The sequence below is a fragment of the Amphiprion ocellaris genome, chromosome 15 (genome assembly GCF_022539595.1).
Source record: "Amphiprion ocellaris isolate individual 3 ecotype Okinawa chromosome 15, ASM2253959v1, whole genome shotgun sequence".
Taxonomy (NCBI): Eukaryota; Metazoa; Chordata; class Actinopteri; family Pomacentridae; genus Amphiprion; species Amphiprion ocellaris.
Window position 1 is genome coordinate 12,449,136 of NC_072780.1, and position 12,284 is coordinate 12,461,419.

Here is a 12,284-nt window from a genome sequence, read left to right on the forward strand (position 1 = left end):
GACTATTCTAGCAGGAAAACAGTTGATTTTTAATGGAATATCTACATAGGGGTACAGAGGAACACTTCCAGCAACCATCACTCCTGTGTTCTAATGCTACATTGTGTTAGCTAATGGTGTTGAAAAGGGTCATTGATGATTAGCAGCTTGTGCAATTATGTTAGCACATGAATAAAAGTGTAAGTTTTAATGAAATGAAATTGTCTAGGCGACCCCAAACTTTTTAACGGTAGTGTACATCATAAATAACAATGTGTGTTTAATATTTATGATCCGGTACTGACATGGACCAACTCTGTTTAATATCTAAAAATGCACAAAGCACTAGAACACCTACAACAATAAAGAATAAAGGGTGAGACTAGTTACATTTTTATGGATGGGAGCAAAGGGATCAATGTCTGAAAAATGATGATGCAAAAACAAAACAAACAAACAAAAAGTTAAAGTAGCCAATATCAGTGCATCATTGTGAAGTTAGAAATGATATCTTTAGCTGCCTAAATCAAGTCAACACTCTGAACAGTGCTTTGTGAACTGTTGAACTGTGAATTAAAATATTTTTGTCCAATTCAATTAATAATCATTTTTGTTTCTGACTCCAAAAAAAGCATCAGTTTTTTTTTTTTATAATTTTTAACTATATTTTTGATAAACAAAAGTGTAGTTAATGTCTCTGTATAGTAGTTTTAGGAGTAGTGGTAAAGTTGGCCGTTCCTCCACTGGATACAGATGCACAAGGGATTTATTGAAAATGATGCATACATGTAATTAAAGACAATTTTCTTTCAATCTTTCCTGCTGACTCTCTTTACACTGTGTGCTTAGTTACTGCTAATGCAGATGGAGCCGACTGCAGCTGCTTCACATTTCAGACATTCAAACAGCGAGACATGGGGGTGGATTCTAACAGCTGCAAGAAACAGTAAGTGCTAACAAAACACTGTAAAAGTACTCTGCTATAAGTACAAAAAAACTGCATCAAAAACAACAATAAAAGTAAAAGTAAGTACTTTTTCATTAAGTTAAACTTAGAGTATTAAAAGTAATTAATGCTTATTATTATCAGCTTGTTATTCCTCACGCATTATGTAAAAGTTGTGGATGGTTGAGGTGGACCTGCACCTGCTGATAATTTTTATTATGGATTAATTTACTGATTGTTTTCTCTATTAATCAATTGCTTCATTTGTAAAAGCAAAAAAAAATGCGATCACAAGTGCTCCAAATGGTTGTGAGAATATTTCCCAATTTTCTGTTGATTAATTGACTAATCGTGTCAGGCGTATTTGTATAAACTGTTGGGTAGTTTAATTTATAACAAAACATTGCATTTTATGAGTTCCTTGTATGTTTTGTGTGCAAAAATCTTAATTTATAAAGTAACTAAAGCTCTCAGATAAATGTAGTGAATTAAAAAGTATTAAATTTGCCTCTAAGATGTAGTGGAGGAGAACAAGAAAGTGACTTGAGCTGTAAAATGAAGAACTGCACACCAAACAAACTGAACACCTCCAACTCCTCAGCAAGGTAACCAACTTCATTGTGCCTTGCTGTTTCGATGAAAACGAATCACACAGTGCGCTGCATGAAATCAGATTGCAGTTGCAATTATTCCGATTGACTTCTGATAAAGCAATATGTGCTTATTTGGGTACGGTATAAACAAATACATCAGTTGCTCTTCTTTAGTTGTTATTTTTGAAAATGTAGTAAATCAACAAATATTGGTTGTTGTATTACATTAAACCACACAGGCTGCTACCGTGGCAACCATAGACACCACAGAGTTAGTAAAGACTAAGATCTCACAGACTGCCTTGTAAATGTACATGTGGTGTTTTTCTATGCGGGAAGACACACCATAAGAAAAATAAGGAGTCAATGTCATGGTTAAGTATTTTCACTTTGGAACTGCAGTGTACTGATGACAGTCTAAAAAAAAAAAAAAACGGATTCAGATTTACAGGGTTTGTGATGTAACAAAGTTAGGGAGGCAATCCTGTTTTGCTGCAGGATGGGACTTTCTGGACCATCATCCATCTTCAGAATTAGCTTTTGGTTCGGAAATGTATAGCTAAATTACAACTTGCCACTGTATTGTGTAGAGGAGTTTTGGTAGGTGAGCTGGTGTGCTCGAGTGGGGAGGAATGGGAGGAGAGAGACCGAGTTACATTAATGATTATTTTTTATGGGTATAAACTTCTAAACATGTAACTTTGATAGATAGAGATTTTTTAGGGGTTAAATCAATGACCACAGAGGGAGGTTTAGAAATTGAGTAAAAAACGGACAGGAATATTTGTCTTTCTTTTAACTAAAACCAACAAAATTAAACTAGTAGGTGGTTTAATTGTACAGAGCTGCATTACGGTGAACCCAATACCTGCATGCAAGTACACAGACCACTTCTAGAGCAGCTAGTAATATGCCTCATAATGTTAATTAATAAAATAGAAGAATATCTGCCATAGCAAAACAAAGAAGTCAAGTTCAGAGTGACTTGTCGTTATGAGGCTATAGATCCAGTTTGCCTCTTATTTCTTGTGGTATTTGACTCTCACACTTCCTTCGGAAACACCAGCTTTCAGGAAGAAAAAGCCATGGGATTATTATGAATTTGGTATTTTCTGGAAAGCCACTTTGGGTCAAAATATCTGTCTTGTGCCTGCCGTTCTGCATGTAGCATCAAGCTGCTATAATTGGTCATTACACTGATGAGGGGGGCTGGTGATTAGCTGCTCTCCGCATGTGTCGAGTCCACAGAGGGCACGACCATGAAGCTCTGCCAAGGTGCCATCTGCTTCTGCCAGTCAAAGCGCTCATGACCGTTCATCAGACCAATCACACACATCAGTGCTACTGGATGCACATCAGCCCTCAGCAGGACACACAACTCCAGGTGGGAGCTGCTCCAGTCGCTGGGTGAATATGTCAAGAGGTGATCACGACATACCAAATCAGACCCAAAGCTCCCTCTTCCCCTTCTCTGTTATATGGACACACTTTGTAAAGCATTCTACGCATACAGTACGAGCATTTAGTAGTGCATTTTGAAAACAGCAGCCAAATTCTTTTATCCCACTCAGACGTCAGGTAATGGTCAGAATCTCTTGTTTAACTTTGATCTACTGTAGTGAGTCAGTGGTAATACAGAGGCTTAAACAGAGCAAAATAGTCGCTCTCCCTTTTTCGCAGTTGTCCCATCTCTCCTTCTCTCAAGTGGCTGATAAAAAGCCTGGGTCTAAACTCGGGCTCTGATAAAAATAGAAAAGCTGAGAGTGGCAGGACAGTCCAATCTGACACGCTGTCAACATGATTCCGGTACTCCCACAACAGAGACGAGCATCTGTGGTAATGGTTGGAGAAAACAGCAGCAACAGATGACCAGCGCCCACTGCAGCTACAGGTCCATGTTGAAGCCCAGAAAAATCCATGAAAGCATTGTTCAACCAAGCAAAGTTGATGCTTATTTGTCCATGAGACTTTTAAAAAAACATCTGAATCTGAATGTGTGTAAGCGTAGCACTACAGTATAATCCACCGTATTAAGCAACTTCTGATTCATCATATTGCATTAAAATCTGCCTGACTGCCCACTGGGCCGCCTGGGTGATCATGCAATTAAAAAAATGTCTGTCTTTGCATGCTGTTTGGCACAATCTCACACTCACAATGTAATGAATAAACATTCTCTTGTAGTTCATTTACATTTTGTTATTTAAATTTCTGTTTTACATAAATACTCCAGCAAGACTGAGCTCCGTTGCCCCTCAGCTGACCGACTGAAAAAAATAAATTATTGCCTCTTCAAGTCTATGCGCTGCTTAAAAATTCTGTCCTAAGTGCTTGATTTTGTTTCTTTACCAAAGTGGGTCGCTACTGCTGAGCAGGCAAGTGTGTGCCTCACTCAGCATGTGCATCATTTCGTAACGTGTTTCTAGCTGCCTCTTCTGGTAATTACAAGTGCAGTCACTCAGGCTGCACAGGCAACGCTCTCATTGCTCAGCTCTCCTGTGCGGCTGTGCGTTATGATTTCCTCGACACAGTACAGAGGTCGCCGCGTTGGGCCTCGCTTTAGTCTTGTTAATTCCTTATTCATCTCCTGCTGGAACAAACCCTTCCCAATGCACAGCTGTAGTTTCAAGTCAAAGGGCGAAGGTAAGAGGCCGCTGTATTGCTGTGTGCACACAATTTATGGTTCATTAAAATGTTGCCATGTTTGTCAGAATAAGCAAATACATTAACCTTGTCAGTTGTTGGTTCAAATAAATGTTCCTTACATTGAATACTGACAGTCATGTTCTGCTATTCAAACAAACAGTGACATGGAGAATCAATTGAAAGAATATTCTCTCTTAAATAACTTGGTTTCTGGCTTGATTTGAACATTTTATTGTAGAAATAAGGCATAAATTTCTCATCCATCCATTATCTACACCTCACTAGGGTCACGCCCTAAGACAACTGGACTGGAGTCCCTGTTGTCTTAGGGCGAAGGCAGGGGACACCCTGGACAAGTCGCCAGTCTATCGCAGGGCTACATATACAGACAAACAATCACTCTCACATTCACACCTATGGACAATTTAGAATCATCAATTAACCTCAGCGTATTTTTGGACTGTGGGAGGAAGTCGGAATACCCAGGGAAAACCCACACATATACAAGGAGAAAACCCCATACAGAAAGATCCTGGGAAGGCCGGGACGCAAACCAGGGACCTTCTAGCTGCAAGGCGAAAGTGCTAACCACCAAGCCACTGTGCAGCCCCATAAATTACTCAGAATGGCATGAAATAAATTGTTCAGTTAACCCTTTTATCTGTTATGGATTATGTGATGTAATTTATATGCATGCTCCTGACTTCTCCTTTAAAACCTTTCAATGCAGTCTATCATTCTTGCCTCAGGCTCAAAACTGCTTTAGAACATATTGTGGTTTCTGTATGAGAAACTTAGGTTCCAGTCATTGGCAGTGCAAAGAGAACAGCATTGAACTTCATTTAATTACAATTTTTGGCAAATTTGACCAAAAAAAAAATGGCTTTATAAGTATTAATAAGTTTCACATTGTGTAAGTCATAGGAATATTTGGTTCTCAAAAACATCATGCCAACACTGACATTAGGAAATTGGATTTAAATTATGCTCCACATAAAATCACAATCTGTAAAAGCTGCTAAAATTAAATAAGTGACTCCACATATTTTTTTAATTGATGGTGTCCTTTACATTGATGTTCTTGGTGTATTTGTTGTAATTTTTGTGCACTTTTACTGTTTTATATATTGTGAATCCAAGCATCCTTGTAAAAAGGAGCTCGATCTCAATGGGCCTCCCTGTTTAAACAAAGGTTAAATTAATAAATTAAACTAAATTAGTCTGCTGCGTAGCCGTGGAAAATGTTCTCCACAGGCTCTTGCTCTGATTTTAATTTAAAAATCAGTACCTTGTTTTTTTGGTTGATTATTGGATTTTTATGAAGCAGCAGAAACAACAAGGAAGCATGAATGGATGACTGGTTTGACCTGACCACCTTAAACTGCCGAGGGAGGCAGGTCGAGTCAGCAGTCTGTATGCTGCAGCCTCAACACTAAGCAAATGGGCTTAAGCAAACACACTATGAACTGAATGTATTAATTTATCTGATGACAAAACCTGTTTTTGCACCTAAATGCACCACATAACATACAATGTCCTCATTTGCCATTTTGTCATTGTGTGTGTGTGTATTTGCGTATCAAATTAATCGCCTGTGACGATCAGTGTGGATGGATCCAAGCGTGGATTAGCAACCACCAAGACCATGCTGAGAGTCTTCCTGTCAAACACTGCCAACCCACAGAGACGGAGAAAGCGCAACAGAGCCGATGTGAAAACTGTGAAAGTGCTGTGCCGTTGTCTTTCACTCCCCTCATGTTTCATCTTTTTCTTGCTTTCCATCCATCAAGTTTACTCTGATGAGAAGACTTTACTTCCTCATCTTTTTTCTTCATGTTTTTTCCTCTCTTTGTGTCTTTTTTTCCCCTCTCTGCCTCTGCTCATTCCATGATGCACACTAAGGCTTAGCGGGAGGAAGCAAATACTCCTCCTCACCTGCCAAAAGTCTAATGTCAATTTAGCCACTCGCCACTCAAAACCACAGGATGCAGCACGAGGGTCTGAGTGTGTATGTGTGAACAGATTATTCCAAGCTGGACAACACACCGCTCAAATCTATTAAACCTAAACATATAATCCAACACCATCATATGTATAGAGACAACACGCAGCATATTCAGCATGTGAAGAATTCCTAGCCTTATTAACCATTTTACCTTGCTATGATTCATTTTTTGGTTCATTACTTCTTTCGGCCCCTTCATCTGTCTTCAGTCTGACATGCTGATACAACCATATGGCTCGTGCTTCCTTCAGACCACCTGTCTGTCTCTCTGTCTGTCTTTCTCACCACACACACACACACACACAGAGTCATGTTTCTTCAGAGGATTTGGCTCACGTTCATATCCTGGAGGCTTAACCTAACGCTAACCCTAACCAGCCACTACTTCCTTAATCCTAATGCTAACCTCAAACCAACCTTCAATTGAATTATTCGCTACAGTCCTACCTGCTGGTCGAGGTGTCGCAGTTGTCCTCTGGTCTCCTCTGCTTTCGCTGCTAATTCCGCTGTGCTGATGTGCAGCAAGTCTGTGACAAATTAGCAAAAAATTGTACATCACTTCAAGCAAGTACAAATTTCCACCCCACAGTTGTTGCATCAAGACGGCAGATAAATACTGCAGACTTTCAAAGACATTAATCAGCCTCATTACTCCAAAGTACAGCAGGAGAACATTTTTCACTGAGACTTTAAGTGGTATTATGCGATATGTGAGAGGTGCACTGCTGTGCGTGGTGCTGTGCTGTGATAAGACCTGTGGTGGAGGCTGAGGCACTGGTCGGTTCTTTGAGAGGACAACCTTGGCTGGTAGGGAAGGAGAAGGAACCCTCTGTCCTCTCGCTGTCCTCAGTACCATCCACTATCCTGCAGAGACACACAAGTGTTGGTTATTGAATCCTGATGACGGATGTTGCTTAAACGTGGTCTTAAATCAGTAGTTAGACATTTTAGGAACACTTACTTGCTTCTTTTGCAGAGCAGAAGTTAAAAGTTTGTTCTCATGTGGGACAATCAGACCAATTAAGAAGCTCCTGGGTTTTTACTACTAGAGGCTGTTGTCATGTCTTGGTATGAGCCCACAACTGCAGCCCACTACATCTCTGTCGCTACAACTGCTCCCTTCCTCAGCTCTGGAGATCAATCATTGCTGGTTGACGTAAAACATGGCTACCAGTGTGCCAACACAGGAATATCAGCACAGAAAAACAGATTTAAAACATCAGTATACTGTCAAACACAGAGTGAATCATCTGGTGCTGATAGGCTTTGTTATTATTGTATGAAGTGGTTTGGCCAGAGACTGACTGTAGTGGATGTTGATTTATATGTAAATGAAATTTTTCAACCAGCACTTTTAAATCTCTCCAGTTAAAGCATTCTATCCTCTTTGTCCCATTGAAGTCCAAAGCCCCATGCTAATAAATAAGCTTAAGAAATAAACCAAACAAAAATCAACTCAAAATTATATTTAGTGAAAATCACTTCATTCAACACGTCTAATTTAAAATTCAGTAAAAATAAATTGTTTGCTCGAACCAGATTCTATAAAAAACGAAAAATTCTGCAGTTGTCAAGAAAACCAGAAAAGCATTAGTGGCTTAGTTGCGACCATGAATCAAGTAAAAAAAAAAAATAAAGCAGAGAGTTTTGGTCTGAACAGCAGGCTGCAGTTACACATAGCAGAAGCCAGTTAAAAATGCAAGTGACAATCTATGTCTGCAGAGTCAACCTTGTTTCCACTATTGGTAACACCTGTGGGCATTAAGAATGTTACACATACTGATTGCTTTTTTTTTTCATTTTTGTTGAAATTAAAGAATGTAACTTAATTTTTTTCATTTCTATGGCATTATAACCTTGTCATTCTGCACAAAAGACATTTTTGGATTCTCTCTCACAGCCATAGTTGTGCTTTTTCCATATATCGCAGTGAAAATTGAGCCCACAGTGAATCAAACTGTGTGTAAAAAGAGCGAGACACAGAAATTGCTTGGGGTTCAGAGGGTTAATAAGACAAATAAAAATGACAGTTTGTAGTTTTACTGAAATGTTTACTGCACGCAAACGAATCTCACTGTCTGCAGTTGCTTATAGTCTTTATGCTAAACTATGCTAACCAGCTCATTGATGATTGATTCTTTTTTCTGTCAAGCTCCCCTTCACAATAAAACAAACTTCCTCTATCCCAGAGGGCTGTAATATGAAGATGAAAGGGTTAACAAGGTATGTTGAGCCGTAGCTGAAAGCCTCAGTTGACAAAGAAAGTTGATAACCTCCTTTGTGATATCTGTTATCTCTGAATGAGGCTTCAGTTTTTGTGGAGCTGGCTTACACAAAGAAAATCCAGATATGTTGAACTGGTTTCATCGTGCAGCCCTTCGGTCAATAGGCCACATCAAAGACAATCAGATTCTCTAACTTCAATTTGACTGTGACAATGTTTAGCAAATCAAACAATGAAATTCAAATTTTGTGAGTCACTTTTGACTCAACCCTTGTTTGTACCACGTGTACAAAGATTTACAAAAATAAACGTGACAGAGACACGGGCCTAGACAGGCCGAGAGACAAATCAGTGGTGATCAAACTCACCTGGGGCTGAGGTTGGAAGGATCCAGAGTGGTGACACTAATTTCCTGGATTTTCCTCCGAGACCTGCTGGAGATCTGAGCCATGGTCTTCTGACTGGGCTGGCACAGAGGAGACTTCCCACCAGCGTCCCTGAGGTTCACCGCTCGGTTCTGCTCTGATGACACAGATACAGACATGGCCTCTCGTTCCTCCTCTTCCTCGTCTTCTTCATGTTCCTCCTGCGCCTCTATGATGGGCGGATAGCCCTGAAGCACTCGCCCATTCCTTCTCACCCCTGACTAGAAGAGAAATTGACCAAAAAAAGACATTGAAAGCAGCATCAAGCATGTGATTTGAGGACCTGTTGGAATGGTGTTGGAGCGTAGATGTTTAGAGAACTTTTGGACATTACATAATGATGAAAAAAGCCAAGAGCTGACATGAAATTAAAATATATTTATCTCGATTTCAGTCATGTGAATCATGTGTATTAATGATATGCACTTTGCTTAAAAGCCTCGTTTTCAAGAAAGTTTAACTCTCCATATTTAAACGTCGCTATCACATTGTTTCTGCTTCCTCTGCAGATGCTGAAGCTGAATTTGCACAGTTAGTACTGTGACCCTGAAAGAAACAAAGGGTTCTTTCAGTACAAAGAAATGCACTTGTAAGAGCAAGGAGCAGCTCACTCAGCTGGATTTATGAGTGACAGGGGTGAACGAAAAGCCTCACATCAACATTTTAGACTACAGAAGAGTAAAGGCAACACAGGTGAACTCTGACATCTGTCTCGATAAACACACGCACCTGTTTCTTTTGTCAAAGGTCTGCAGTGTCGTTGCTAAACTGCTGTGGCGCTGATCAACTGTAAGATGAGGAAACAATCTGATAACAACAGTCTACAGTACCCTATTGATCAGCGGCCTATGACCCATCTTTCTGAGACCAAAATACCTCCAGCGTGAGGTTAATGGCTCCGACAGATGAATTGATTCAGCTGTAAAATATCTGCTTGACAGTATGAATTTCATCGCCCTCTATTCTGGTGCCGTCACGATTTAATGACTGCAACTAATTTTGTGCAGAATTGATCTTTTTCTTTCATCAACCTTCCCACTGTATATAAAAAATATCTCTCTATCTGAATCATTAAGTCGAAAAGAATGACTGCTTCCATTATCAGTGATGGAGGTCTGCTGCCGGGTCGACCTACAGACTTCCCAAAGGACAGAAAAATCAAACTGTGCTTGATTTGAGTTTTATTACTTTATATTGTGGGCTGATAAACATATCGCAGATGGGTGTTAACACATAAGGTGATCTGACTAGTCTGCTGCGTTAAGGCGACCTGTCACTGTTTGTGTGCCGGCGGTTTGTTACCTGCGTCTCCAGAGCTGATGTGGACAGCCTTGCTTTCACCTGGAAGACAGCCAGAGAGGAAATGCACAGTAAATGAACTGCAGGGAAAAGCAATCAACGTGGGCTCTTTCATTTCTCAGTTCTAATTTACAGAGGAGCCAGTTCACAGGGTTCTACAGCGAATTGTTTTCTGAAGTGAGCACAGCAATGTAATGCGCGAGGACGAAAAATAATTCACCTTAACGCACCGATACTGTTGCGTTTTAGTCAACCAGCAACATTTTACACACAAACAGCCCTCCTCCATCCTGCACTGCTTCCTTCCTCCTGTCTTCATTTAAACTCCACTCAGTGCTGAGATTCGGGCTGCCCCTCTGCACACCTAAAAGCCCTGCGGCATGTAGTGTGTGTGAAACTGGGCAGGAGAGACTGAAACACCTGACTTTAATTACAGCAGCAGAGCTTCTCCAAGCACCCCAGCTATTTTTGCCCTCCCTCAAGCTCTCTCACTCACATACACACTCTCACGATTTTAAAGCTTTTCCCTCTCTTGTTTTCTCCAGCCACTTTCAAAGTCCATTTCTTGCCCTCCAAACTTCTTGCGTTCCCCTCTTTCCTCTCATCAGTGTCTCTCTCACTGTTGCATTACTCTGATTCATTACACAGTGCAATTGGCAAGTGCACATTAATTGCTTCTCTTGCACTGTACCGCTGTGAGTTATACTGAGGGCCCATTCATTTATTTTTTTTAATACAAAAAAAAATTAAAATGAAGTCAAAAGATTATTTAGTTTTGCAGTTTTTTTTTTTTTTAGATATTTCTTGCCATAATCAGCTCCTCACATATGTTTTCTAACCATTTTTCTCATCACAGTGAGACATAATGGCTCTTGGGTGCATGAAATCTAATTGAAAATCAGTTCAACCCTCGAAATCTCAAGTGCTCTCTGGACATTTTCTGGCTCCTGTCTCATTTTTTCCTCACTGTAGGTTCATTTTCCACTGCAATATAAAGTCCTGCACCTCTATGGGAAAGGAACAACATGACTAGAAGTAGAGAGAACTCAAATAATTCTTGTAGCAGTGTAATAAAAGCACAATACCATAAACAATCAAAAAAAATCTTATTTTTCCTCTTTTATATTTTACAAAAATGGAAAAAGACTGGAATAACGATGTACAAAATTTTTGAAAGTGCCCACAGGTGTTACCAATACTTGAAAAACATGTAAACTCTATATGCTATATATAGTTTCCTATGTACATTTTTGTTTGTGTCCACTGGTCTGTGTGAATACTGCCTGCAGTTCAGCCTAGCTGAGCCAAAAACTCCAGGAATTTTTGTCCCATGACTTTAGTTTTCTGTTTTTAACAGAATCTAGTCAGGGCACAGAATAATTTTTGGCAATTTTAATAATGAGGCATGTACAATAAAGTGATTTTGATGAAATATTACTGATTGAAGCTTAGATTTAGTACAAGCACTGTCGGAAAGTTAAATATCAGACATTTCAGTACTCTGGTAAAAGTCTGATTTTGGTGTTTTTCTTACAAACAGCACGTCTTTAAAACCTGCTTCAGGGTTTAAAGGCTTGGAGGGTTAAACCACTGAGCTCCTTTTAAGAACGTTTTTTTCACTTTGGGTGGAATCTTTGGTGAATTTCATATTTACCTTTCAGTACCACTTGGATGCACTTACATGTGTCTCATGTCCCTCCCTCAGGTTGTACGTGAGGTCCTGCTGGATGTCCTGGACAAAGTGGTGAGAGTACTCCGGGTAGAGGTCCAACACCTCATAAAGTCCTTTCAGATTAATACACTGAAGGTCACAGTAGGTCAGGGCTTTCACGTCCGCGTTGGTTTTTATCACCCGATCATCTAAGGACAGGTTTGCTCCGATCAGGTCACCTTTACCTACTCAGACAGATACGGAGAAGATGGGTCAGAGAAAAGGGGTCACGGAATAAAATGTTCACATGCTGGTAAAAGAGGTGGAAGATGCAGCCAGTGTAGACTCTAATGCAGATGCTCCGACATGTTTCAGATGTTCCATTTATTGAAGGGTTTGTGAGGGAGCACTCAGCTCGGAGGGTGTGAGAGGTTTTGGAGCAGAATAATGCTGAAGCATTAACCCCAGAACACTCACAAGCCTGAATACATGCCAAGAGAAGATTCACTGCTGTTT

The 12,284-nt window shown here is 40.0% G+C and overlaps 1 protein-coding gene across 4 annotated transcripts in view; it reads right to left on the reverse strand.

Moving 5' to 3' along the window:
• The window catches only part of kcnh8 (potassium voltage-gated channel, subfamily H (eag-related), member 8), an 81,134-nt gene that overhangs the window by 2,670 nt on the left and 66,180 nt on the right, over positions 1-12,284 (reverse strand). For all 4 annotated transcript variants that reach the window (XM_055017830.1, XM_055017831.1, XM_023287085.3 and 1 more), the window contains 5 exons: positions 11,799-12,013; positions 10,121-10,159; positions 8,762-9,039; positions 6,924-7,033; positions 6,617-6,696 (listed from right to left, as the gene is read on the reverse strand). In XM_055017830.1, coding sequence (XP_054873805.1) covers positions 6,617-6,696; positions 6,924-7,033; positions 8,762-9,039; positions 10,121-10,159; positions 11,799-12,013 — 722 coding nt within the window. The remainder of the gene's footprint in view (positions 1-6,616; positions 6,697-6,923; positions 7,034-8,761; positions 9,040-10,120; positions 10,160-11,798; positions 12,014-12,284) is intronic.